The sequence below is a fragment of the Aotus nancymaae genome, unplaced genomic scaffold (assembly GCF_030222135.1).
Source record: "Aotus nancymaae isolate 86718 unplaced genomic scaffold, 86718_ANA_hifiasm-v0.15.2.pri h1tg000049l, whole genome shotgun sequence".
In the NCBI taxonomy this organism is placed as follows: Eukaryota; Metazoa; Chordata; class Mammalia; order Primates; family Aotidae; genus Aotus; species Aotus nancymaae.
The window spans coordinates 100,271-127,896 of record NW_026988463.1 but is presented as its reverse complement, the minus strand read 5'-3'; the positions used below and the strand labels follow the sequence as shown (position 1 = coordinate 127,896).

Here is a 27,626-nt window from a genome sequence, read left to right as displayed (position 1 = left end):
AGGGTCCTGAGCACATCTGGACCTGAGTGGGCACAGGAAGTGAGGTCAGAGCAACGTGGGTGTTGCAGGGCCATGGCTGGGATTGCCCAGGTGGGACATGGGGAGGGGGTAGACAGAGGGGTCAGTGCCCTGGGTGGCTCGGGCCTGGTGATGCTGAGAAGGCCTGGATTTTGGACATCCCTGCAGATGGAGCAGATGGGATTTGCTGATGGTTTGAAGCGGGATGTGAAAGAAATAAGGAATCTGGGATGGTGTTGCTATGTTTGGCCTGAGCAAGGTTTAAGACCCGAAAGAATTAAGTTGCCATTACTGAGATAATGTTGAGTGAAAGGTTTTCCATGGTAGTGAAGTGTTGGGGTTGGCTTGGACAGTTGGCTTGTGGTGACCACTTGTTGTCCACACACACTGCCACTGGGGTGCTGTAGGCATCTGCAGAGTGCAGGGAGGTGGGCACTGTGTGCTTCTCACCACTGGAATGCTCTGGGAGGACTTGGCACTCCTTCCCTGCCCTCTTCTCCCTCTGAGACAGGCACTGCTCTGCCTGGCTGTGCACCTGTGACTAGTCTTCATCAGGTGTGCAGGGCAGGCCCATCACAGGGAGGATGTACTCTGGGTGTGGGATGTCTGCCAGGGCTCTGGAAGGGCAGGGGCCTGAGTTAGAGTGTCTCTATTGCACTGAGCCTCCAGGACAGACCTAGGGCTTTTCTCAAGCCCTAGCAGTCTGGTTGGACTATAGATTCCAGGGCTGGCCAGAAATAGATTTCTTTCTTTCTTTTCTTTTTCTTTTTGAGACAGTGTCTTGCCCTGTTGCCCAGGCTGGAGTACAGCGGCATGATCTCAGCTTACTGCAACCTCCACTCCTGGGTTCAAGGGATTCTTGTGCCTCAGCCTCCTGAGTAGCTGGGATTACAGATGCACACCACCACGCCTGGCTAATTTTTTTTTTTTTTTTTTGAGACAGGGTCTCGCCCTGACACTAGGCCAGAGTACAGTGGCACAATTTTGGCTCACTGCAACCTCTGCCTCCTGGTTCAAGTGAGTCTTCCCCTCAGTCTCCCGAGTAGCTGGGCCTACAAGCGCATACCACCACACCCAGCTAATTTTTGTATTTTTTAGTAGAGACAGGGTTTCACCATGTCAGGATGGTCTCGATCTGTTGACCTTGTGATCCACCTGCCTTGGTCTCCTAAAGTGCTGCAATTACAGGCGTGAGCCATATTTTGTATTTTTAGGAGAAACGGGGTTTTGCCACGTTGGCCAGGCTAGTGTTGAACTCTTGACTTCAAGTGATCCACCCACCTCGGCCTCCCAAGTGTAAGCCACTGTGCCCAGCCTTTTTTTTTTTTTTTTGGAGACGGAGTTTCTGCTCTTATCCAGGCTGGAGTGCAATGGTGTGATCTCAGCTCACTGCAACCTCCGCCTCCTGGGTTCAAGCCATTCTCCTGCCTCAGCCTCCCAAGTATCTGGGATTACAGGTGCCCACCACCATGCCCGGCTAATTTTTGTATTTTTAGTAGAGACAGGGTTTCACCATGTTGGTCAGGCTAGTCTCAAACTCCTAACCTCAAGTGATCCACCCACCTTGGCCTCTCAAAGTGCTAGGATTATAGGTGTGAGCCACCGTGCCTGGCTTTTTTTTTTTTGAGATGGAGTCTCACTCTGTCTCCCAGACTGGAATGCAATGGCACGATCTCAGCTCACTGCAACCTCTGCCACCCGACTTCAAAGCAATTCTCTTGCCTCAGCAGAGTAGCTGAAATTACAGGCATGCGCCACTACGCCCGGCTAATTTTTGTATTTTTGGTAGAGATGGGTTTCACTATATTGGTTAGGCTGGTCTTGCACTCCTGACCTCTTGTGGTCTGCCTGCCTTGGCCTCCCAAAGTGCTGGGATGACAGGTGTGAGCCACCACGCCCAGCCCCAGCTGATTTTTTTTTTTTTTTTGCATGTATTCGTAACACATTTTCTTTTTTTTTTACACATTTTCTTTTCTTTTCTTTCTTTCTCTTTTTCTTGTTTTTTCGTTTAGTTTTGTTTTTGGAGACAGGGTCTTGCTCTGTCACTTAGATGAAGTGCAGTGGTGCAGTTATGGCTCACTGCATTCTTGACCTCCTCAAACTCCTGGGCACGAGCAATTCTTTTTTTTTTTTTTTTAAGGCAGAGTCTCACTCTGTCTCCAGGCTGGAATGCAGTGGTATGATCTTGGCTCACGTTGGAACCTCCGCCTCCCAGATTCAAACAATTCTCCTGCCTCAGCCTCCCAAGTAGCTGGGACTGCAGGCACACACCACCACTCCTGGCTAATTTTTGTATTTTTAGTAGAGACAGGATTTCACCATGTTGGCCAGGATGGCCTTTCGAGTAGGTCTCGCCGGGCACAGTGGCTCATACCTGTAATCCCAGCACTTTGGGAGGCTGAGGCAGGTGGATCATGAGGTTAGGAGTTCGAGACCAGCCTGACTAAGATGGTGAAATCCTGTCTCACTAAAAATACAAAAATTAGCTGGCACAGTGGCGGGCACCTATAATCCCAGCTACTTGGGAGACTGAGCAGGAGAATCACTTGAAGCCAGGAAGCGGCGGTTGCCATGAGCCAAGATCATGCCACTGTACTCCACTCCAGCCTGGGTGACAGAGCAAGATTCCGTCTCAGAAAAAAAGGTTGGGGGGGGATGTCTCACTATGCCCAGGGTGGTCTTGAACTCCTGGGCTCTTGAGTGATCCTCCCACTTTGGCCTCTCAAAGTGTTGGGATTGCAGGCATGAGCCACCACACCTGGCCATATTTTCTTTTCGTAAACATAATGAGATCTTAAGAAATGCTCTCTTGCCCAGGTCTCCACCTGCAGTTTCCTCCAAACAGCAGGAGAATCAGCACTGTAGTGCAGGATGTTTTCTGATCTGTGCGCGTGGTTGGGAAGTTTGTGTGAATCGGTGGACAGTGTCCATGGTAACAGCGCCCACTCTCTGCAGCCTGTGCACGTCGGGCGTGGTTCGGCTTCACATCAACAGCTGGCTGGAGGTGAGCTTCTGCCTGCCCCACAAGATCCACTATGCGGCCTCTAGCCTGATCCCCCCAGAAGCCATCGAACGGAGCCTGAAAGCCATCCGGTGAGTGCCCAGCTCCATGTGCTCACTCGCTGTCAAGGCCCTTCCAGTTAGCTTCTGCCTGAGATTTTACCATTTAATTTGTTCCCCAAATTCTCTTTCCTTTTCCTGCTGCGGAAGCTGGCGGGTGGGGCTCTGCTGTTTGTAGAAGTCAAAACACAGTTTTGTGTTCACTTGTGTCCAGAAATGACCAATTCCAGGTTTCTCCTGGGCCCTGCTGGCACCACCTCAGGCCTGGGGGCAGCCTGGATGTGGGGCCGAGTGTCCTGGGGGAGGCTGGATGGCTGGAGGGACTTCATCTTGATGGTGTTGCCTCCGCCCCAGCCTTCTGCATTTCGGTCAGCAATTGTGGAATCTCAGTTACTTTCTTTTTTTATGAAACAGAGTTTCACTCTTATCACCCAATCTGGAGTGCAATGGTGCGATCTCACCTCACTGCAGCCTCCGCCTCCCAGGCTCAAGGGATTCTCCTGCCTCAGCCTCCCAAGTAGCTGGGATGCCAGATGGGTGCAACCACACCTGGATAATTTTTGTATTTTTAGTAGAGATGGTGTTTCAGCATGTTGGCCAGAGTGGTCTCGATATCTTGACCTCAAGTGACCCACAAACCTCAGCCTGCCAAAGTGCTGGGATTACAGACATGAGCCACTGTGCCTGGGCAATCCTAGGCAGATTCTGTGAAGGCCTTCGAACATACCACTGCCCTTCTGTCTGATCCCTCTCTTGGCTCTTCTCTCTGCAGTTGAGGGCTGGGGGGCTCCAGCTGCACGTTTGTGTCTCAAGTGCATACCTGTGCAGGGGACCCTGCACTTTGTGTTCCGTGACAGGTTACTGTTTTTCAGCCCGTACCACGCCCTGCTGCTGCTCAGTGACGAGAAGTCCTTGCTGAGTGAGCTTCCTATCGACTGTTCCCCTGCCCTAGTGCGGGTGATCAAGACCACATCTGCTGTGAAGAACCTGCAGCAGCTAGCCCAGGATGCGGACCTGGCCTTGCTGCAGGTATAGCTCTGGGGGCCCGGATGGGTGGCATGTGGCAGGTGCTGGGGCATCAGGAAAGCCAGGCCGCCTGCCATGCTGCATCCACAGGGGCTCCTTCCAGCTGAGAGCGCAGCACAGCCCACCATGGGGTGTTGCCAGTTACTGGGATGACTGGAGTTTTTGGCATCTGAGTCATACCTGGGTTCAGGGCTTGCTTTGTGAGCCATGGGACTGACTTCTTCTTCTGTCTGAGGGAGGTAAGGCGAGTTTGTAAGAGAAAGGACTGAGGTGCTCCTAGTCCTGGAGGTCGAGACACCAGAGCTAGGGTGTGGGCAGGGCTGGAGCGGGTAGGGTCATGGGGGTCTCACAGTGGGGCATGAACAAGCATATGAAGCTTGGACACAGGGCCCTCCCGTGTGCAGAACAAAGACCTAACCTGGTAGCCTTACCCCCGTTATGTGCACGTGTTGACCTGTGCATTCTATGCAAGATGCCACTTCCTTGCTGAGCCACATGCTTATGGGCCTGTCCTTGCAGAGGGCTGCCCTTTCTGAATAGGTGGAGGGCCCCTCAGCCTTGTCTGTGGATCTGGTTGGAGTATGGGAGGAAAAGTACAGGGAGGGCTGGGCATGGTGGCTCATGCCTGTCATCCTGGCATTTAAGGAGGCCAAAGCAGGCAGAGCGCTTGAGCCCAGGAGTTTGAGACCAGCCTGGGCAACATGGCAAAACCCCGTCTCTAGAAAAAATACAAAAATATTAGCTGGGCATGGGGGTGCATGCTTGAAGTCCCATCTACTTTGGGGTATGAGGTGGGAGGGTCACTTGAGCCTGGGAGGCAGAGGTTGCAGTAAGCTGAGATTGTGCCACTGCACTCCATCCAGCCTGGGCAACTCTGTTTCCAAAGAAAAAAGAAAAGCACAGAGAGAAATGAGAAACAGGGGCTGCTGGTGGGTGGCCAACAGGCCATGGGGTCAGCTGTGTCTGCTAGCCATGTGGGAGTGGCCTAGGGCCACTGGACCATTCAATTACTGCTTGAGGGTGGGAGCAGGCGGTGCCTGTGGGTGGCGCCCTCATCTGGTGGTGGTGTGCACAGCATAGTCACTAGGGGGCAGCAGAGGCCTGGCACAGGAAACCCCAGGCGGGCTGCTGAGGAACACGGGGGTGAGGCATGTTCTTTTGGCCTGTGAAGCAGGTCTTTGCTTCTTAGCACGCTATGGGAACTTGTCCAACAAGGCCTCTCAGGCCACGTTTCCCCGAAAGCAGCCTTTTTAGTTTCTGTCTTTGAGAGGGAGCATCTCTCCCTCCTGTGTATCCCAGGACCCTTTATCCATCCTCTGTGAAAGTACTTGCCACATTGTGCCTTTGCATTTCTTTTTTCTTTTCTGAGACAGGGCCTTGCTCTGTCTCCCAGGTTGGCATGCAGTGGTGCCATTATAGTTCACCCAGGCTCAAGCATTGTCCCAAGTAGCTGGGACTACAGTATGCGCCTGGCTACTTTTTTTTTTTTTTTTTTTTTTTGGTAGAGACGAGGTCTCTGTATGTTGTCCTGGCTGGCGTCAAACTCCTGGACTCAAGCAGTCATCATCATCACACCTCAGTCTCCCTAGGTGCTGGGATTACAGGCGTAAGCTACCATGCCCAGCTGTGCCTTTGGATTTCATGGGCTGGACAGGACCCTGTAAAGACCATGTCCTGCCTACCTTCATAGCATCCAGGAGACACAGAATTCATAGCATCCAGGAGACACAGAATTTTTTTTGTTTTGTTTTTGAGACAGAGTTTCACTCTTGTTGCCCAGGTTGGAGTGCAATGGTGCAATCTTGGCTCACTGCAACCTCTGCCTCCCAGGTTTAAGTGATTCTCCTACCTCAGCCTCCCAAGTAGCTGGGATTACAGGCATGTGCCACCACACCTGGTTAATTTTTTATATTTTTGGTAGAAATGGGGTTTCTCCATGTTGGTTAGGCTGGTCTCCAACTCCTGACCTCAGGTGATCCGCCCACCTTGGCCTCCCAAAGTTCTGGGATTACAGGTGTATCTGGGATTACAATGTGAACCATTGCACCTGGCCAAGACACAGAATTTTAAATGAACTCATCGCTCCATACACCCCTGCAGAGTGAGGGAGTCAGTGACCCTTCATGTCCTGATGAGCACTGGCCACATGGTAAATGCCTGTGGCTGTTGACAGGTCCTGTGTTGAGCTTTTGAAAGGAACTGTGCCTGGTCTCTCCTGAGGCTGTCTGGCGGGAGTTTGTCCTGGACACTGTGCCTCTCACCCTTGCTGTCAGAGTCTCCTTGGACGAAGCTTTGATGTCCCTTTGATGTCCCCTTCACTTCCCTGCCTTGGCCTTGACTGGGGAAGGCTGTTTGTTATTGTTGCCTTCTGTCTGTACCCCTTCCCTGCTATCCCTGTTGCAGGTCAGCAGGGCTTTGCTGGTGTGGTGGTGCGGAAGCCCCTGGGGCCCCAGCCCTGGTGGGTCACTGGGTTTCCTGGAGATGGCCCCCTGGGGAGCATATGCCTTAGGTGTGAATGTCACCAGATGGTTTAAAGTCCCTCCTGTGGCTAGGTGCAATGACACATGCCTATAATCCAGCACTTTGGGAGGATGAGGTAGGAGGATTGCCTAAGCCCAGGAGGTTACAACCAGCCTGGGCAACATAGGAAGACCCTGCCACTACAACAAATTCCATAATTAGCCTGGCATGGTGGCATGTGCCCGTGGTCCCAGCTACTTAGGAGGCTGAGGCTGGGAGGAGCACTTGAGCCCTGGTATTTGAGGCTGCAGTGAGTTATGGTTGCACACACTCTAGCTTGGGTAACAGAGCAAGACCCAGTCTCATAAAATAAAAATCTTCATGTTTGTATCAATCCAGAGAGAATCTATAAGTAAATGTTGGGTTTGTCATGATAAAATTCATGTTAAAAAACTTCAAACACTACACAAATCGTAGACACAAAAAGTTCCCACAATCCCATGTCGCACAGGCAACTTAGATCCCTCCAGGTTTTTTTTCTTTCTATCTATCTGTCCGTCTGTCTGTTTTTTCCATCTGTCTGTCTATTTATCCTGTCCATCCCTTCTGTCCGTCCTTCCAAAATTTTATTTTGTAATACAAAAATTAGGATCATGCTTCACGTTAGTTGGGGTCAGCTGAATAATGGCTCCACAGACATATAATACATCCTAATCCGCAGAACTTACGCATGTGAACTCATGAGACTTTGGAGATGTTGCTCAGTTTAAGATCTTGAGATAGGAAGATGATCCTGTTGAGCCCTAAGTGTAACCCCTAAGGCCCTTTTAAGAGGGAGGCAGAGGATATGAGGTAGCAGCAGCAGCGATGTGACCGCAGAGGCAGAGTGGAGTGATGTGGCCCCAAGCCAAGAGGTACTGGCAGTTTGAAGAGGCAGGATGAATTCTGGTAGGGATGAGGGTCTCACTATACTGCCCAGGCTGGTCTCGAACTGCTAGTTTCAAGCAGTTGTCCTGCCTTGGCCTCCCAAAGTGCTGGATTACAGGCATGAGCCACTGCAGTCAGTCTGGAGGCCCTGTTTTCTGAGTTGAGGTATATGTGTCCTCAGCAGCCGGGCAGCACTATGTCCAGGCAGGGGTGGCTCGCCCCCACAGAGGGCTACCTGCCAAGAGAGGGGAGTGGTATCCCGGGGTGATGCAGAGGCAGAAGTGCGGGTGCTCAGGATTTCACGTACTGTTTCATGAAGGGCTGTGGTGCTGTGCTCTCAGACCTCAGGCCTGAGGTTTCCTCTGGAAGGGGTTTTGGGTGTGTTTGTCTGTGTCTCCTGGTGTTCAAGCGTCCACAAGAGCAAAGCTGGGAGGTGGGGCACATGGGGGCAGGCCCGGGGCCTTTGGGTATGCAGGGGTATCATGCTGAGTGACTCCACACCCATCAATGGGCCAAGGCCATACTGGGGTTTTAGGGTGTGTTGGGAGGGCTGTGCCTCTGCCAGGACATCCAGCTGAGCCCCCCTGCCCAGCTGGGCTAACCCTGTGTTCCCAGCACCCTAGACATTCCCATGCTTGTGGCCTGAGACCACTATTCTTCAGTGGGAGTCAAGACAGCACAGGATGGGGAAACGGTGGCACCAAACAGCACAGGGAGCTGTGATAAAAAGGCCATTGCAGGCCAGGCACGGGGCTCATGCCTGCAATCCCAGTGCTTTGGGAGGCCGAGGCAGGCCGATCACAAGGTCAAGAGATCAAGACCATCCTGGCCAACATAGCGAAACCCTGTCTCTACTAAAATACAAAAATTAGTTGGGTGTGTGGCACGTGCCTGTAGTCCCAGCTACTTGGGAGGCTGAGGCAGGAGAATCACTTGAAGCCGGGAGGCGGAGGTTACGGGGAGCTGAGATTGCACCACTGCACTCCAGCCTGGTGCCTGGTGAAAGAGCAAGACTCTGTCTCAAAAAAAAGAAAGCCATTGTGGCCGGGTGCGGTGGCCCTCGCCTGCAATCCCAGCACTTTGGGAGGCCGAGGCAGGTGGATCACTTGAGGTAAGGAGTTCAAGACCAGCCTGGCCAACATGGTGAAACTTCGTCTCTACTAAAACAAAAATTAGCCGAGCATGGTGGCGCAAGCCTCTAATCCCGACTACTCAGGAGGCTGAGGCAGGAGAATTGCTTGAATCTGGGAGGCAGAGGCCGCAGTGAGCTGAGATTGCACCACTACACTCCAGCCTGGGCGACAGGGCAAGACTCGGTCTCAAAGAAAAAAAAAAGGCCATTGCTCACAGAAAGTGCCATGTGCTGGCTGTGCTCCACATCCTGGTGGGAGGTAGGGAAGGTGCTGTTCCACGTTAGGGAGGAAGTTTCGGGCCATAGCCACCAAGTGGGTGCTGCACGAGCCTGGGGCCAGTTTCTCCAGGCCATGGCCACCCAGAGAGCTTCTGACAGCTCCCAGTAGGCCAGCCTCAGGCATGGTCCTTGCAGCTTCCCCTCTGCCTGCAGGTGTTCCAGCTTGCAGCTCATCTGGTGTACTGGGGCAAGGCCATCATCATCTACCCACTGTGTGAAAACAACGTCTACATGCTGTCTCCCAACGCCAGTGTGTGTCTGTGAGTACTGCCGGCTGCCAGAGCCTGGAGCCCTGAGTGGGAAGGGGTGAGGCCGGCAAGGCCCTCCACGTGATGTTCTCTGCATTGGCCAGGCACCAAAGGCTGTGGAAGCCCCAAGGCCAGGCTCCAACTTCAGCCTGACTCCAGCCTCCAGTGTGCCCAGGTCCCAGTTCTAGCCCGGCTCTGTGCTGCATGGCTCTCCTTTGTCCCCCTGTGCTGGGCCACCTCCTCCAGGCTGGCTCTCCTAATCCACCCTGAGGGATCAGAGGTGAGATGCAGGGTGAACTGTGCCCTTGGCTCCTGCTGCTGCTCAAGGGGAAGTGCCCAGGCTCTGTCCACCTGGAGGCCTGCCTGGCTCTGCTGTGTCAGTCACACAGTTTTTTCCTCGTCTCACTGTCCCGGCCCACCTGCCATGCCGTGCTTGCCTGCTGCCCACAGAGGCCAGTGTTGAGAACACAGTGGGGGGTCTGCTGCACTCACTGGCATGCTCTCCTGCCTCCAGGTACTCCCCGCTGGCCGAGCAGTTCTCCCACCAGTTCCCATCTCATGACCTGCCGTCCGTCCTTGCCAAGTTCTCCTTGCCGATCTCCTTGTCAGAATTTAGGAATCCCCTGGCCCCCGCTGTGCAGGAGGTGAGTCACAGAAGCTCAGTGAGCCCAGAGTGGTAGATGGGTAGTGGATCGGGCACTACCTGCCTTGCTGTTGGTTCTGATCTGAGAGCCCTCAGCACTGGCACCTGCTTCCCCTTGGTTTTAGGGGCTTGCCATGCAAGTGCTATGTGCCCAGCGTGGCCCAAAAGGCAGCTGCTGGGCCATCTGCAGATACTTGGCCAGTGACCCAACACTTGGGCAGTCATCCCCTCCCCATAGAGCCCACCCTTGCTGTGGCAGGCAGTTTTTAGGGTTAGAACTGAGTTGAGCTTGGCAGGAGAGTGCTTACCTCTTTGGGCCTACAGACCTGCATTGTACCCCTTTGGGTCTGGGGACTTCCTATAGACGAGGGTGCAAAGGTAGCTGTGTTTTCACTGGGCCAGGGCCTGACCCTCTGAGAGAGTTTAGCTTCTGCCTTCACTCCCTGCCGTGGTTCAGGTGGCCACAGGGTCTGTGGGTATGAGTTCCGGGGCCACTAGTCCCCAGAATCTCCTCATCCAAGAGAGCCTAGAGAGGACCCTCGTGGGTCTGGGTCCGGGCCACAGGCAGGCAGGTTGGAAGCTAGGAGTGCAGGGGATAGGAAGCCTCTTGCAGGTCTGTGGGATGAACTGGTGCATCTAGCAGGGCCAGTGGCCTCCCATGTGGGCTGCAGGTGTCACAGCCGTGGGCTGCAGGTGGCTTTGACAGGAGCCAACGAGGCTTCGCCACCCTTCCCTCCACTGAGTTCTGGGCAGAGACCCAAGGCAGGGCCAGATAGGACAGGTATCAGAGACAGACAAGCTGGGCGTTCTCAAGTCATTGTTTTCAACAGTATTTGACTGAATAAGTGCCAGATTTATTAGGTAAAACCAGTTCGTAAAGTCAAACCCTTTCCATTCTCAAATTGTGAATAAGATTCTGGTTTTTCAGCTGCTTTAGACGCCAAACCTAAGAGAGTTCTCAGGGCGGTATTCATGGAGCCCTTGGTTTCTGGGAGCTGAGCCAGGTTGTACCTGCTGAATGAAAAGCACTCCCTGCACCCCTCCTCCCAGGGCAGAGCTGGGGAGGACCTGCTGGTGCGCCCATCCCAGAAGCTTCCCTTGGGGTGGCTTTTCCAGGCCATGACTGAGTGGTTGCTCCAGGCCTTGTCAAGGGGCCCAGGTTCTGCCTGGGCTCCAGTGCTGGGAAGCCCCTCTGTTTCATTTTTTAAAAATATATTTATTTATTATTTCATTTTTGATTGCACTCCAGGGTGGAGTGCAATGGCACAATCTTTGCTCACTGCAACCTCCGCCTCCCGAGTTCAAGTGATCTCTTGCCTCAGCCTCCCAAGTAGCTGGGATTACAGGTGCCCATCACCACACCTGGCTAATTTTTTATATAGACGGTGTTTCACTGTGTTGGCCAGGCTGGTCTCGGACTCCTGACCTCAGGTGATCCACCTGCCTCATCCTCTCAAAGTGCTGGCATTGCAGGCGTGAGCTACTGTGCTCAGCTTTATTATTATTTTTTATTGTTTTGATATAGAAACTTGCTCTCTTGTCTAGGCTGAATTGCAGTGGCATGATCTTGGCTTACTGCAACCTCTGCCTCCCGGGTTCCAATGATTGTCCTGCCTCAGCCTCCTTGAGTAGTTGAGATTACAGGCGCCTCCCACCATGCCTGGCTAATTTTTATATTTTTAGTAGAGATGGGGCTTCACCATGTTGGCAAGGCTGGTCTCGAACTCCTGACCTCAGATAATCTACCTGCTTCAGCCTCCCAAAGTGCTGGGATTATAGGCATGAGCTGCTGTGCCAGCCCCCTCTTTTATTTATTAAATTCACATAAAATCTGGATATCTTGCAGTCCTTTTGACAGGTCTTCTTAGTTGCCTGGGGTATATCCCCCATTCCCATCCCCAGTTCCCCAGCCCCCTCCCAGGAGGTGACTCTGGCCAGCAGCTCCTTGTGGACCCTCTCAGAGATGAGTAGACAGATGTGTATCTGATGACACTGATGCTGTGTCACACTGCTCGCTGCTCAGCATTTGTGTCTGGGCAGTGCTTTCTCACAGGGACTGGACTCTACCCGGCACAAGGCTCCTCACTGTCAGCCCTACCTGCTAACGCAGAGACACTGGAGGGCCCAGCCGGGACTTGCCTTCTCAGGGTTGGGGCAGCAGGGTGGGGGGCTCCACCCCCAAGCACAGTGTGGCTCCACTCTTGTGCTCAGGGTAGACTTTCAGGTATCCAAGGAGAGGACTTTTTGCTCTCAGACCACCTGCTCACAGCCTGTTTCTAAACAGTGTCTGGGCTTGTCTGGAGGTAGACTGCCTGGCTGGGTCCAACTGCAGGGCCAGTGGACTGAAGGAGAGAGAAGGCAGAGGGCAGCTGCAGCAGCACAGTGTGGGGGGTTTACTCAGAGAAGGGGTCACAGGGACCTCCACATCTCAGGTCCTGCTCCTCAGCCAGACACTGGGCAGCCCAGGTGTGATCCAGATGTTCCCACAGACCCTCTCCCTTCCCGGGAGGGTGAGCTGGCCTTGCAGAGCTGGCTGGCAGCTGGGGGCTCCCTTTCTGAGGAGAGGGCCTTTCTGCCTGGGAGTCAGCACAGGGAGTATGATGTGGCCATGTCTAGGGCTGTGGCTCCCTGATCCCCCACGAAAGGGTTGGAGTAGGGATGGGGCCCAGCCTCACCTGCTGCCACCCACAGACCCAGCTCATCCAGATGGTGGTATGGATGCTGCAGCGCCGGCTCCTCATCCAGCTGCACACCTATGTCTGCCTGATGGCTTCGCCCAGCGAGGAGGAGCCCCGCCTGCGAGAAGACGATGTCCCCTTCACTGCCCGGGTTGGCGGTCGCAGCCTCAGCACGCCCAACGCCCTCAGCTTCGGCTCCCCAAGTAGGGTCCCCAGAGCGTCAATCTGGTAGTCAGGGGAGACGCTTGGGAATGGTGCCCAGGAGGCTCCACATGGGCACTGCTATGGGTGATGAAGGGCCTCCACACGGCAGCACACGCACATGCACGCCCCTCTTGTCCCCTGGGAGACGCCTCTCCTGTCTCCTAGCATCACCATGACTCTGAGGTGGCAGCTCTGCCTCTGGGCTCTTCAGCAGTTTTGCTAGAGTCAGGAGCAGCTCCCAGCCCACCAAATCAATGCTGGAATCTGTGCCCCAGCCAGGGATCCTTGTGGGATCCACGCCATGACTGGGACAGCTGACCCCTCTGGGCCACCAGAAGAGCAGTCATGGCCAGCGTGGCTTGAGAGCAGCAGCCTGTTCCCAGGTCCCAGGTCCTCAGGCTTGGGGAAGGAAGCAGGTGGAAGACTTTGAAAGTCCTCTGCTGGCTGAGGTCTGGCTGTAGGTTTCATGCTTCATGTGAGGACCCTGCCTGCCTGGGGTGCTTTGTCCTCCATCGTGGGTGAGGGACAAGATGGCCAGGCTCACCTTGGGGTATGTGTGGGGTATACATTACACCTCTGTTTTGGTCGCTTGAAGTTGCCCCCAGAGGGGAGACTACCCATTTCCCAGGTCAGCCGTGAGGGGCATGTGTCACACCCAGGAGGTGGGGCAGCAGCATGTGCTTACAGGCAGATGTTGCAGCTGGGGCACCAGGCAGGGGCCTTGTGGGAGTCACGGGTGTCACTGGAGGCTGGCTGCTGGGTCTGCCCTTGCTGTTCCCCTGGGTGTCCTGGGATTCCACTTGGTGCTGCTGTCACCTGCCCCCTGCCCCCAACAGCCAGCAGCGATGACATGACCCTCACCAGCCCCAGCATGGACAACTCCAGTGCAGAGCTGCTTCCCAGTGGGGACTCGCCACTGAACCAGAGGATGACAGAGAACCTGCTGGCCAGCCTGTCGGAGCACGAGCGTGCAGCCATCCTCAGCGTACCTGCAGCCCAGAACCCTGAGGACCTGCGCATGTTTGCCAGGTGGGTACAGCTTGACCCGTTGGGACTGGGGCCAATTGCAGGGTTGGGGCAGGAGGTGGATAGAGATGTACCCAACAGGACCACCAAATCCATTGACAACACATGGGGCCCTGTTTCAGGTGGAGTCTCTGCACTCAGGTGTGTAGGGGCAGGTGCCCCTGCCCAGGCATGGAGATGCAGCTTGTCACAGAGACCCTGGGCTATGGGCCTGGTGTGCCTGTTTTTGGGAGTCTTATCTCCCCAGTACTTCTTAGATGTTTCTTGTCGCTTAAGAAGCAGCACCAAGTTCTCATCCTCAGGACTTGGCAGGGGTTTGCCCAGGACTCCAAGCCCTGTGGGCGTCCAGAATCCCCCACGCTATAGGTGATGCCGCTCAGTGGTCTCTTGTCAGCCCTATCCTGACCTGGGGAGCAGTCTAGGGGCATGGTTTTCTGGGAGTGGTCAGGTTGTCAGGGACTAAGCTCCCTGTTAAAAACCACACTCCAGGCCCTGGAGAGAACCACTTGCAACACTTCTGAGCAGCTGGTCCACGACTCGCCTACATCCTAGCCTCCTGTGTGCCAACCTCAGTTGCAGAAACCACCCTAAAGCAGTGACCTTCCAAATAATGGTGACATTAAAAAAATATAATTGAAAAAAAAAAAAGGCCAGGCGCAGTGGCTTGCGCTTGTAATTCCAGCACTTTGGGAGGGCGAGGCAGCTGGATCACTTGAGGTCAGGAATTTGAGACCTGCCTGACCAACATATGTTGAAACCCCGTCTCTGCTAAAAAATACAAAAATTAGCCTGGCATGATGGTGCACACCTGTAGTCCCAGCCCAGTTACTTGGGAAGCTGAGGCAGGAGAATCACTTGAACCAGGGAGGTGGAGGTTGCAGTGAGCCGAGAGGTAGCCACTGCATTCCAGCCTGGGTGACAGAGCAAGACTCAAAAAAAAAAAAGGGCAGTGACCTTTTGGCTCCAGAGTTACATGGGACTCATCATAGTATGAAAAAGCCACCAGCAGACCACCCAGTCCCAACGTCAGGACGCAGGCTGGGGCAGCTCCGGGTTTGAACAGCTGTCTACCCTCTCACTTTGCCCATCTGGTCAGCGAGACCATGGTGGGCATGGGTCCAGGAGGCTTGCCTACCCTTGGGGGGCTACGGTGGCTGCCTCACTGGCCTTCACTGCCAGCTCTGCTCAGGCCTCTGGACAACTCAGAGCTGATGCCCAGCAGTAGCTATTCGGCAGAGGCCTTTGGGGACTGGTGTCAGGTTGGCCTCAAGCCAACCCATCCTTTCCAGGCTCCTTCACTATTTCCGCGGCCGCCACCACCTGGAGGAGATTATGTACAACGAGAACACGCGGCGCTCCCAGCTGCTCATGCTCTTTGACAAGTTCCGCAGCGTGCTGGTGGTGACCACCCATGAGGACCCCGTCATTGCTGTCTTCCAGGCTCTGCTTCCCTGAGCCCAGGCGGAGGGTGGGAGGCTGCTGGGGTGTGCAGGTGGGCTCCCTCCCTGCTGAGGCTCAGCACTGGGTGGATGCCAGCCCAGGCCTGACCGAAGGCCTACAGAGCCCCACTGTCCTGGCCATGGGTGGTTCAGCTGTGGGGATGCTGCCCTCCAGTCCTTGCTGCATGCATAGACATCTCCACCTGGAGGGAGCCTGCCAGGACTCCTGTCCCTAGGTGAGGGCTACATCCTTTTAGGTCCATGCAGGCTGTTGATTTCTCAGACCCTCCTTCTGTCCCCATACCTGCTCCCTGGAACCCCCTCTGTGGCTGCCCTGAAGAATGTGCAGAAACACTTGTGTGGCCTGTTCCTGTCTGACAGCCTTCCATTTGTGAAGTGCCCTGTGGCCCCTTCCCCAGCATCACCTCTCTCCGCCATGCGCTTCTTCTTCCCAGGTTGCCATGACCCTTTCCGGGCCCAGCCCTCGCCACAGTCCACTGAAGTCACACATGGGCTCATAGCCAAGCTGTGACCTGGTCCTGACCATCTGGGGCACGAGGGACTGGGCTGGCCCCGCTAGGCTGGAGCAGCCCTGCCACCTGTGCACATCTTGCTGGAGGCATGGCCCACTGTGCAGGACCCCACACTAACAATTCTCCCCAGGGTCCACACTGGGCCTGCTACAGACTCGGGGCCCCAAGCCCTTGTGTCCTGGAGGAAGAGCTGGCTCTAGACATGTGCTGATCACCTAGGGGGACTCTGGCTAATAATACACAGTTTTCTAGAAATAAACATTTATTTGTTTTTAAACAATTAAAAAGTTGTCCAGGCAGGCCCTTTGCTCAGGCCTGTGCATCCTGCTCAGCCACTCTGTCGACCACACTGACCCAGGGGCTGCCCCGGACATAGAAGCGCAGGGGTTTTCGGGCCCACTCCCCTGCATAGCCAATGCCCACCCGGGCTGCTGCCACTACAGCTGGTCCACTGGGCTCTAGGGGGCCACGCTCCAACCATATAGCTTCATCCTGAGCCAGGTCCCTCTGGTCAAAGCTCTTGTCGATGGCCAGGGCCTGGCATAGCTTGGAGGGGCCACTGCAGAGCTCACGGTCCTTGAGGACACGGCTGGCGGTGCCTTTCCGGAGGGTACTGCGAAGCTGACGCATGGTCTCCAGACCTTCTAGGGGCTCCAGTGCTCGCAGCAAGACACAAGCTCCGTCCCCTGTGGGATGGATGGACAACTTGGAAGTTGAGCCTCCCTGGGCTCCTGTTCCCTTGTGCACATCCAGACATGCTGTGCTGTGGGGAGGGTGCAGCTGCCTTCTGCCTGGGCCAGGGACCTGCTCAGTGCACCTGCACTGTCTACTGGGTCTGACCTGGTGGGACAGGGCTGCACATCAATTTGTACAGACCCCTCTGCCTACCTCACCATCCTCCATGCCTGTGCCATGAGGTGTGCCTCCCATGGGGACCTCTGGCTGTCACCGGCAGGCAGGGCTGCCACCACTGTGGATGCCCCTATGAAGCCAAACTGTAAAAACACATGACAAATGCTGGATATCGGCTCCTTTCTCCCTGGCTTCCCCTGGTCTTGTGATTGGCAGCAGCTATGAGACCAGCAAAGGAAACTCCAGAGAGCCAGTCCTTGGGTGGGGTCGTTCTGCCAGGAAGCAGGAAGCCTTGGGCCTAGCCAGGTCCCAGGGCTCCCCTTCTGCCTCACCCACTCGGCATTTGTGTTGGGCAAGTGGTGGGGCTAGGGGCTGGCTTAGAGCAGCTGCCAGTGTGCGCAGGATGTTGGGAGAGCCCAGGCAATGACTCAGTGGAAAGACTGACCGCAACACCCTGCACAGGCAGAGCAGGAGGAGGCCAACAAAGCCCCTCACTTCCCTTGGGATCCTTCCTCCAGCCTAGTCCCCTCCCTCCCCAGGCCAGTCCACTTGAGAAGCCAGAGAGAGCAAACAGATGCTCCTGGGCCCAGGGGCTCACTCAGGCACACAGATACCCAAATTCCCTCTGTCCTGCATGTTTGGAAAGGCCCCTCAGCTTCCTAGCTGGGAACAACGATAACCTGAACCCTGGCCAGAGGAGCCCTGACCCTCCAGGAAGGCAGCTCCCTGGAGACACCTGCTCTGACTCAACTGTGCATCCCTGGCCCTCCAGCCACCTGGAGTCAAAGGCTTGGCCCGAGGGTGGCCAACCCAGTCCCCATTCTGGGGCAGTGGCCATATAAGCCTCTGCATCGGCAGCCAGAGGCCAGCACTACTGGACAAAGCCATGCCCTCTGGCAGAGCCAGCAAATGTCGCGTTCCTGTGAGCAGATACCCTTAACCAACGAGTTTTCAAAGCATTTCAAGATAAAATCGAGGCCAAGCAAAGCCTTTAAGTTCCCATCCATTCTGTGATTCCCATGGTGCTTCCAGCTCACCAGGTGGGGTGCCCAGTGCCCCCCCAACTCACCTCAGTAGGAAGGAGCAGGACCCTCTACATCCCTGTGGGTGCAGGACACATGCCCCTCATTGTCTCACTGAGCCCCCACAGAGCCGCCTGCAAAAGAGTGACAGCCTGGCCGCCCTCACCACCACACCCTCCTGTCCGGGCTCCTTCACATAGAACACATCCAAGTCCCACATCTTGATGATAACACTACCCCATTGATCTCCTCCTGCCAAACCTCCCTGTCCTCTAAACTTACTCCTCTGCCCACCCTAAACCCCACCACCACCTGCTGTGCGAACTACTCCGTCCTTGGCAGCCTGACCACTTGGCTCTTCTTGGCACTGCAATCATCCTCTTCTCAAACCAGCTCCTCATCCTCAGGTGCTGCCTCCATCAAGGGCAGCTGACAACTGTGTCCTCAGCCTCCTTTCTGCCTCCGCTCCAACCAACGCTTTCTGCCCCTCTAACCAACCTTGCCCCGTCAATGCAGCCAGAGCTCCTGAAACCCTGACCTGGCCCTGGAAGTGGCACTTCTTTGCTCAGATGCCTGCCCCTCCTCAGTCCTCCTGGGGTTCCCTGGCTGCCAGCTCTCCAGCCCCCTCAGCCACCGACCCCCTGCCCCAGCACTGCTCACCCTGGCTGGAGATGTTCATGCAGAAGTACATGCCATAAATGATGTACACGTACAGGGTCCCTGGCTTCATGAACATGCCTCGGTTGCGAGGGGTCTGCCGGCCACCCCTTGAGTGGGCAGCTTCATCCTCTGGCCCCAAGTACGCCTCAGTCTCCACGATGCGGCCTCGGAGCTCTGTGCCGTTAGGAAGTCGCCGGACTAGGACCTGTGGGGAGTCGGTTTCTGCTCAGGGCAGGAAGGGATGGGGGTCTACTCACCCTAAGTTTCTAGTCTGGACCTCATCTCCCCAGCTCAGGGTGTATCAGCCACCCAGGTCTAGCCAGGGACCTTGCCCCATCTCCATCCTGCCTCTTCTCTTGCTCCTGCTCAGAGCCTGATTGTGGCTGTTGAGGCCACCAGCTGTCTCCTCCAGGGACCACCAGACTGCAGGCTGAAGACACCTCAGGCCACAGCCAGGGCTGGGCTGGCAACCAGCAGCGTGGATTCACCTTGCAGGCCGACCTTCAAGTCCTCTCAGCAGGTTCCTCCATTCCCCAGCTTCCTCCTTTCCCAAGTACCCTTGAGCATTTAGCGTGAGGCCAGGCATCACAGAAGGCACAGGACCGCAAGGATGTCCCCATACCAGCTGCCTGGGAAATCCCAGAGCCTGTGAAGTCCCCTAAACCTGGGATGCTGAGGTGGCCACAAAGGACCCTCATACTCAGCTCCCACCCTCCAGCTCTAAGGCCTTTCTGAGCAGTTGGCCCAGCTGCCCCACAGTCCTGGTAATGGCCAGCAGTTGTGCCCAGTGCTCTGCTCGGAGCCCCAGGTATAAGACTTCACAGCAGAGCACTGGGGACCAGCCATATCCCCAGCACTTGTCTCGCTTTTAGGCCAGAAGGGTCAGCTGGACAGCCAGGCCATCTTCACCTCAGTCCAGGAAGCCCTGTGGCGCCATGGTCAGTATCACCCGTTGGGGAGGAGGGGCACCGGGACTTAGGTGCTCACTGGGGGAGCATTGAGGCCTTTGTGGAGATAGGGTGGAGGGAAGAAGGGGGTCAGTGCCTGTGCTGGAAGCCCAGAAATCCTTAGGCAACCAAAGCCATGAGGACAGAAGTGAACAGGCCAGGCTTGGCGAGATCATGTCCAGGGGAGAAAGGGTGGCCCTGTTCCATTTTCCCTGGAGCTTGGAGGGAATGCCTCTCCAGGGACTTCGCTCTGCACACTTCTGTGCCTCCATGGGGGCACACTATGGGGCCCAACTACCCTTCTGGAGAGGAGGTTCCCACAGCTCTTTTCTGCTTCCTTTTCCATCCCAAATTTCTGATCTGGATTTCACTAATACCATTTCCACCAATGGCAGATACTGGGGCCTCTCACCCCTCCCCACTGCCATTAGAAACGCACAAACCGCTATTCCTTGCTGGTGGAGCCTCCTGGGGGAGACCACACCCTCCTTAGCCCAGAGAGTGGCCTGGGTTTTCATAGTGACTCACTGCAGTGACCCTTTTAGGGATGAGTGCATGACCCAAGCCTGGTTGAGGGCTCTGCAAGGACATCCACTGGGAGGTTCTGGAGAGGGTTGTCCCTGATTCAAGGTACACACAGGTTGAGACACCCTCTTCTCTGCTGGACATCATCTTGTCCACCAGTGGGCTCAAGTGGGCATGACCGTGGCCTGCCAAGGATGCCGAGTACAGACAAATGCACTGTGGCCCGATACCACCCTGGGCCCTCACCCTGATCCTGGGATGTACCTGCGATGTGTGACGTTTTGTTGTATCACAAATGCCCATTACTTAAGGTGCTTTTAGAAGGATCCTCATGGGGACAGAATGTTGTCTGTTCTCCACAAGGTCTAGAGTCTGCTCCTTTAACACCCAATTCCTGGCACTGGTATTTCTCTTGGTGATTTTAACCTAAAAGTAGGCTCACTGAAGGACAAAGGGAAGGCCTTGGAGCCCCTGAGGAACCAGAAAAGCAGGCCTGGAGCTTTTGCATTCAGCAACAACACCCAGACGGTGCTCCCAACAGATTCAGTCAGGATGCCACGGCTGTGTGAGCACCAGCTTGTGGGGACAGCATGGGCCCTGGGCAGTCCCTGCTTCTTACTCCAAGTCTGACTGGCAGATCCCAGACCCTGGGCCTACACTGAGCTGCAGGGGCCCTGGGTGGAGAGCCAGCACCGCACTGTGAGCCACTGCAGTGGGAAGCGGCAGCCCAACACTGGCCACAGCCACAGCTCCCACATGTGGAAGGACCGTGAGGTGGGTTCCCGGTGAGGAAGGCTAACGGTGCAAGTGCTCCCGCCCTAGATGCCCAGAGCCGGGGCGCAGACAGTGGCACCCTTGCTCCACCCTGGGCAGGCGGCACTGACAATCTTCACATTCTTCCCAGATGATCTCAGGCAACTGAGATGAAGCTATCCAGGGACCAGTGTGAGCAAAGCAGCTAACTGCATGGACAAGGAGGAGTAACCAGGGGCCAAGCCCAGCAGGCAGCAGTTCAGGGACAACTGCAGTGACAGGTACTTGAGGAGAGACTACGACATTTACATTACCTGTCCCAGAAACGCCTGGGCCAGGGTGACTGCCGGCTGGTCGAAAAACTCCGACCCCAGTCGAGTAAGGTGGCCCTTTGGGCTTGAGAAATAGATGCTGCGGTGTGGGCCCAGGGTGGTGGGTGGTCCCAAGCAGGGCTCCTTGGGGCAGCGTGCCTGGGCTGCATAGGATGCGCTCTGCGGCCACTCCGCTTTGTCTAGTTGCTGCTTTTTTTGCCCCGTCCTTCGGGAAGACTGTAATGGGAAAAAAAAAATGTAAGCATCGGAATAGGAGAGGACAGACAGCTGTGTGGTGAGGTCAGGCTGGGGAGCTCAAGGACTGGATTGGACCGCCTGCCTCAGTTTCTTCATCTGCAAAGCGGTGGTGACTGCCCTGTGGGTTGTTATGACACACACACAGTGCTACCTCGACACACTGGAGGCCTTGGGAAGTGGTCACATCTGAGGATGGATGGCTGCTGCTGGCAGTAGGGTGGCTGCTCTGCCCCACATATATGGGGGGTACACAGCGTAGGGGACTGGGGCTGCATGACCTGGGGTGCAGATGGGGGCCTGAGCCTGGGACAGCGGGGCTGGTGCCCTCTGATTCCCACGCATCATGCAGGCCCCAAGCAGACGTCTGAGCTAGTTTCTGGAACCCTGCCCTTTCATCCAACCCTGACCAGGAATTCAAAACACAGCCAGAACCTTGGCGGGGCCTTAGCAGGGATCCCACTGCGCCAGATTCCCTGGAATGGCCCCCAAAGCCTGAAACACAGGGAGGGGTGAGAACTGTGGTGACCGCTGGCCTGGCCCCATCCCATGGGCTCAGGGTCCCTAGCTGTCCTCTGCTTCATGGCCCAGGTTGGATAACGAGCAAGTGGGGCAAAGGTAGAGTCTCCTGAGGGACTAGGAGGGTCTGCTGAGACGCAGCAGACCACCAGCCTCCCACCTGTGGCCTCCCCATAGGCAAGGGAGCCTGACCACAAATCCTCAGCTGTTAGGGGGCCAGAGGAGGAGGGAAGATGAAGGCGGAGGGTGAGCGCCGGCCTGGCAGCACCCGGAGGGTTGGTCTTAAGCAGCACCCAAGTCGTCCTGGCATGGGACAGATGCATTATTTTTAACGGGAGTGCTGACGTTCATGTCGAATTGAGACTGCCAGTCGGCCTGGAACGGACGCTCACGTGACCGTCTCCTCAGTTCGGCCCGCGCTGCCAACGCGCCGTGGGCCCAGCCCCCGGGAGCTGCGGCCCCTGCTCTAGGTCCGATCTTGGCCCTCGGCCCGCCCTGGCACGCTCTGGCTCTGCCTTGAACCCCCGCGGCGGTGGGCGCTGCGCCCGTCCCAAGCTCTCCGGGTCCGGCGGCCGCGCTCATTGCTGCGCCTTGGGGTGGGCCGTCTGTTCCGCGGTGCGTCCGAGGAGCGCGCTCACCTGGGCCCCGCTGCGCGCGGGCATCCGGCGGCTTGGGCCGGGGCTTCGTGGTGCTCGAACCCCGGCGCGGAGCAGCTGCTGACCCCGGAAGCACCGCTGGGACCGGGATGGAGCCTGCGCCTGCGTGGAAGGGGACGGAAGCCGGGAAGGGAGGGGCAGCGAGCGCCGGAAGCGGGCTGCGCCCCCGGGGCGGGACGGACCACACGGAGGCGGATGTCCTCAGAGCCGCTGTCAGTTCTGGACCGGCGCCCGGGCCTGATGCGGTGCCTGCGGAGCGACAGCGGGCAAGGGGCAGCTGGGGGTGGGGCGAGCCCCCGCCGTGCCCCAGTGACCGGGTCTCCGCCCCGGCCTGCGCCCTGGTCGCCCCGCGGCCTCGGAGCCCACTCCGCCAGCCGGTGGTCACACCACGGAGAGAACGGGTCCATTGTGAACCTGCCTGGGTCCTGGCAGGGCCCGGGCGCAGTGGTCGTGCTTTGGGGGAGGGGCAGGCCGCAGACGTGTTTTCCGGCGGGATGTCTGCGGAGTGCGCGCCTGGGAGGCCGCCCCAGCTGTGGTCGGAAGGGGCCAAGGAGTCCCTGTCCAGGAAGTGGACGCCCTTGGGCCGGGGTCGTCACAGACTGGTGGGAGGAAGGAACAAGGGAGCGGCGCGGATTCTGTCTCTGCAGTGGAGCCGCCGTCCCTCTTTCCACCCGAGGATGCTGAAGCGAGCTCGCCCACGTTCTGGGTTGTGCCTGCTGGAGCGCAGCCAGCCTCCCCTAGAGGCTGAGGCCAGACCAGGGCTGAACATGGCCTGGCAGTGCGCAGCCGCCATGCTTCTGATGCCTCCTCAACGGCCCAGCGCCCGCTGTGCCTGTAACCTCTCTAGTCAGATCCATGCCCCTAGGGAGGGGCAGGGACGGTGCTTGGTGCAGTGGAAGGAAGGGCCTAGGGGACGGGCCCTGAGAGGGGCTGGGCACACTACTGGCTCCCATGGCTGCAGCCCCAGCACGCAGCAGAGCCCTCCCCAACTTCTGGCCGCTTGAGGGTTTATCTGGATCTGCAGGGCCCCTCCCCAATGGCAGGCACAATCCCACCCCACAACCCACCTCTGCCGTGTAAAAACCCTTGAGGGGCTTTTCCTGAGCCGTCTTTGATATCTGTGACCCTGGTCCTGGAAAGGGGCATCTGAAAAGGCCTTGAAGAGCGGTTGGGCATCTGGTAGTGTCAGCTGGGAGACGTTGGGCAGCACAGACGCACCGCAGGGCAGATGCACAGGCCATGTGTCTGGAGCCCTCAGATGTGTGTGACACCTGGTCCTACAGAAAGGCTAACAGGGCAGGACCCTAGTCTCCAACTCTGTCTCCTCCTCTGACCAGCCGTCCCACTGCCATGGGCCCAGCCAGGATTTCCTGGGGAGGGAGGGGCCATCAGCCGCCTGCTGGAAGCCACCAGCTGTTTGTAGCCCAGTGTACTGCTTCCGGGCGTGGGGGGGACAATGTGTCATAAATCCATGTTTATAAAGCAGACTTGGATGTGATCTCACACCCTCCCTGCTTATCCCCCGTTATGCAGCCCAAACAATGCCTCTCTCCTTCCTGTGGGAACAGCCTCCTCTCCCCCACAGTGCTCTCCCTCAATCTAGCAGGGAAATTGAGGCCCCAGTTGAGCCTTTATCTTGATGGGCAGGGACAGGGTGGGTGTTGCTTTGTACTTACATTTATTCTGATTTTACAAGTGATACATGATCCTCGTAGAAATCATGGGGAGTCCAGAGGCTCCCAGAGGCGTGTTTTTATTCCCCCATTTCTGATGAGGAGAGAGACTCAGAGGGCAGACTGGCTCCTGCCCCAGAAAGAGGAGGGGCGGTGCCAGGGCGCCAGCAGCCAACTTCTCCAGATGTTCTGGCCTGAGTGCTGGGGCTTGTGCAATCTCTGGGTACCCCCCGACTTCCTGGTTTGTGGTCTAAAGCTCCCACCGCAGGCTGGAAGTAGTGGGATGAGCTTTCCAACTGTGGCCTGCAGAGTGGGCTGGCGGGCTGGTCCGTGGTGAGAGGAGGTGGTGCCAGGTGAGAAGAGGGGGCCTGGAGCCTCCTCTGTTCCCATTTTGCCCCAGTACTGGGCTGGAATAGGCTTGTTGGAGGAGTTAAGGGTATCAGTTGAAGATGGAGATGAGGACACCCTTGAAGCTTTGAGAAAAGTCAAGGCGGGGCCGGGCACAGTGGCTCATGCCTGTAATCCCAGCACTTTGGGAAGCTGAGGCAGGTGGATCACGAGGTCAAGAGTTCAAGACCAGCCTGGCCAACATGGTGAATCTGTGTCTTTACTAAGAATACAAAGATCAGCTAGGCGTGGTGGCACGTGCCTGTAAATTCCAGCTACTTGGAAGGCTGAGGCAGGAGAATTGCTTGAATCCAGGAGGTAGAGGTTGTAGTGAGCTGAGATTGTGCCACTGCACTTCAGCCTGGGTGACACAGTAAGACTCCATGTGGGATAGGGAAGGGAGGAAAGGCCGGGCATGGTGGCTCACGCCTGTAATCCCAGCACTTTGGGAGGCCGAGGGTGGGGTGTGGATCACCTGAAGTCATGAGTTTGAGACCAGCCTGACCAACATGGTGAATCTTCCATCTCCACTAAAAATACAAAAAACTAGTTGGGCTTGGTGGCACATGGCTGCAATCCCAGTTACTTGGGAGGCTGAGGCAGGAGAATGGCTTGAACCTAGGAGGTAGAGGTTGCAGTGAGCTGAGATCACGCCACTACACTCTAGCATAGGTGACAGAGCGAGACTCCATCTCAAAAAAAAAAAAAAAAAAGGAGTCAAGGATATCAAGCCTGGTATTGGTACTCCAGTGAGCAGCCCTGTCTCCCCACCTCCACAACAGGCCAGAGGCTGTGGAGGGGCTGGAGCTGCCTCTAGCTGTAGGAGGTGTGGCTATCAGTCAGTCACTGGAGCCTTTACAAGCAAGTCCTTGAGAAATGTGGCTTTATTGGCCGCAGAGGCCAGGATTCTAGTATCATCCTCACGGCCCTAGGGTGCCCAGCACACTAACTCCATCTCTCTCTGATGGAGGGGGGTGCTGACAGCTGTTGAAGCAGGTGTCAGGTCAGAGGCCTTGGGCTCCTCTACACAGCCGGGAGCTGACTGCTTCCCAGTAGGATGGCTGCTGGCCTCTTCACTGGTCTCTGGGATCCTCTGTGTCCAGCAAGCCCTGAAGGGTCAAAGTTTCCTTGGGCAGAGAAGGCAGCCACTGGGCAGGCTGAAGTGGTGTGTGTGATCTGTATCCTCCCTGCCTGGGGCTGTGCTGCCAGTGCTGCTGGGTCCTAGGCCCAGGTGCTTATGGGAACCCCTTCTAAGCCCTGGGATATGGGGAGGGGGCAGCTGCCTCAGAAATAGCCTATGACTTCAGGCCACTGACTGTCCTGGCCCACTTCTGCCTCTTCCCCAAATAGCCAGGAGCCGGTCATGGGCCCATCCCTGCAGCTCTGCTCCCCATGCAGGAGCAGTTTCTTCTGATCCTTCCAGGGACTTTCCAAAGCCCAGGGTCCAGACCTGTGGCCTAGAAACTGAGCTGAGGATTTTGGAGTAGCTGTTGGGAACTCCTCTTACTGGTTAGGGCTCCTATTACCTCATGTCCTGGTGTGAGGTCCACAAACTCGTCCATGTGGACTGGGTACAGTCAGTCCTGAGCAAATGTATATCGACCACCCTCTGGTCATCTTTTTTTTTGGAAATAGATGCTCGGTGCCACAAGGAAAAATTAGCACTGAGAAAAACGATCTCTCAGCAACACAGTTTTTACCTCCTGGACTGCAGGATGGGTACTTCTGGTAGCCATGATGCTACTTCCTGCAGTCCAGGAAGTAAAAATTGTGTTGCTAAAAGATCCTCTGTCTCAGTGCTAATTTTTCTCTCTCAGGAGGCCAGCGTGGGCTGAGAGCCTGGGAATTCCTGGACACAGTCTCTGAGGTGGGGATTTGCCTGCAGAGGCAGACTGGGGGCATGCTTTCCACTGAAGGCAACTCCTCGGTGGGGGGTTTTTCAGCTCTGAGCCAGCTGAGGCTGGTGCTCCTGGCAGCTGGCAATGAGTGTCTGGGTCTTGGAGCAGGTCTGGGTGGAGCCTGACAGCGTCCACTGCAGGAGACCTGCTGACACCAGATGCCCAGCTGTGGCATGCCTTGGAAGCAAGCCTAGGCCCCAGCTTTCCAGAGAGGACACGCTAGCTAGCCCTGCCAGCCTTGTCTGGGCATCCAGGCCCGGTAGGGCTTGATTGTCCCTGGCAGGGGTCAAGAATGCTAGGCACGGAGACTGTCCTGTCTCTGGCTGTGAGCCTGGCAGGGGTGAGGTGGCACGTGCAGGCTACCAGAGCCCTGAGTGTTGGCACGGGGGCAGGCTCCCTTTCACCCAGTGTCTCTGATGCATGGGCAGTCATCCCCCCAGTGGAGTTCCCCTCCACCCCCTCCAAAGCTTTCATCGTCTCCTTCTACAGGAGTAGGATGTTGGTATTGCTTGTGTTCAGAGAGGCCCGCTATGTGCAGGTACAGCCTTAGCCCACGGTGTGGACGAGGAAACGGGCAGAGGATGCTTACCCAGGCTCTGGGGTCCACCGGTAAGTGTACCAGCACCTTTAGTTCATATTGTCACCTTTCTTTTCTGTGTAGTCCAGGACCAGGCCGTTGTCTGTGTTGGGCACTGGGTGCAAAAGCTCAGTTTGGAGAAGGCTGGTGCCTCCCAGGCCCAGAGGATGGCACTGAAGCCTCAGCAGCCTTGTGACCAGCACAGGGCCTGAAGATACATTTTTCCGAGGCCTGAGGGACCACTCTTTAGAGGGATCCTTATGGACCCATGGGAAGAAGGGATCCCGGCACCCTCTGTCCAGAAAAAGCCTCGGCCCCCTCACCACTCAGAGCTCCTGGACAGCCCTGCCTGTACTCTGCTGTTGGCACCCCTGTCCCCCCTCCCCTGGGTCAGCCAACCCAGTATCAGGAGGCAAATGCTGGGAAACTCCCACCAGCCCCAGCTGAAAGCAGAGGGCCATTTTGAGTCCGACCCAGAGAGTGCGGGGATATGAGCCCACTCCAGGGTGGTGGCTGAGCTCTGAGACGGTGAGAAGAGCCCAGAGTAGACAGCAGACACAGTGCTGCCTCTGCTCAGTGGCTTCAGGTGGGGCCGCTGCAGCCTGGCCTGAGTGCCTGCTGGGGGAGCAGGGCTTCTGGTAGTGGGGGCACGGGGCCTGGGAACGGGCAGTTGCTCCAGTTCTGAACTGAATGTGTACATCAGTGTACAATTTTGTGTGTACATGTGTGAGTGGCATGAGCACATACCCATGAAAGATGTACATGAGTAGGTGGGTGCGTGTGTGATTGGGTGAGCGAATGAAATGCAGGAAGTGAATGAAGGTGGGGTGTGTGTGATTGATCAGTGGCGTGTGCACAGGTATGTGTGTGAGGGAATGTGAGTGCTCACGTGTGGGACCGGGTGACCGTGGGATACAG

General features: G+C 56.4%; 3 protein-coding genes across 14 annotated transcripts in view; 2 read left to right on the top strand and 1 right to left on the bottom strand.

The window, feature by feature from the left end:
* The window catches only part of NPRL3 (NPR3 like, GATOR1 complex subunit), a 53,130-nt gene extending 37,634 nt beyond the window's left edge, over positions 1–15,496 (top strand). For 7 of the 8 annotated variants that reach the window (XM_021675184.2, XM_021675180.2, XM_021675185.2 and 4 more), the window contains 7 exons: positions 2,974–3,111; positions 3,951–4,107; positions 9,056–9,162; positions 9,665–9,794; positions 12,485–12,674; positions 13,512–13,704; positions 14,991–15,496. In XM_021675184.2, coding sequence (XP_021530859.1) covers positions 2,974–3,111; positions 3,951–4,107; positions 9,056–9,162; positions 9,665–9,794; positions 12,485–12,674; positions 13,512–13,704; positions 14,991–15,156 — 1,081 coding nt within the window. In that variant the 3' untranslated portion in view covers positions 15,157–15,496. Of the gene's footprint in view, positions 1–2,973; positions 3,112–3,950; positions 4,108–9,055; positions 9,163–9,664; positions 9,795–12,484; positions 12,675–13,511; positions 13,705–14,190; positions 14,740–14,990 lie in introns of those variants that run through there. The other variant, XM_021675182.2, reaches the window with a different exon arrangement.
* A 104-nt stretch (positions 15,497–15,600) lies between these two features.
* Positions 15,601–27,626, top strand: part of RHBDF1 (rhomboid 5 homolog 1) — a 31,403-nt gene continuing 19,377 nt past the window's right edge. For 2 of the 4 annotated variants that reach the window (XM_012468723.3, XM_064362257.1), the window contains exons 1-2: positions 15,601–20,453; positions 20,584–20,713. The gene's annotated coding sequence lies outside the window, so the exon portion shown is untranslated. The remainder of the gene's footprint in view (positions 20,454–20,583; positions 20,714–27,626) is intronic. The other 2 variants (XM_064362254.1, XM_064362253.1) reach the window with 2 other exon arrangements.
* MPG (N-methylpurine DNA glycosylase) lies at positions 15,913–22,221 on the bottom strand. 2 transcript variants are annotated; one of them, XM_012468733.3, is made up of 4 exons: positions 22,156–22,221; positions 20,747–20,980; positions 18,208–18,412; positions 15,913–16,359 (listed from the first exon to the last, which is right to left on the bottom strand). In XM_012468733.3, the coding sequence occupies exons 1-4, from the start codon at positions 22,177–22,179 to the stop codon at positions 15,983–15,985; spliced, it is 840 nt and encodes a 279-aa protein (XP_012324156.2). In that variant the 5' UTR covers positions 22,180–22,221; the 3' UTR covers positions 15,913–15,982. The 2 variants fall into 2 exon arrangements, with proteins under 2 accessions (XP_012324156.2, XP_012324157.2); XM_012468734.2 differs by lacking the exon at positions 22,156–22,221 and adding an exon at positions 21,678–21,856.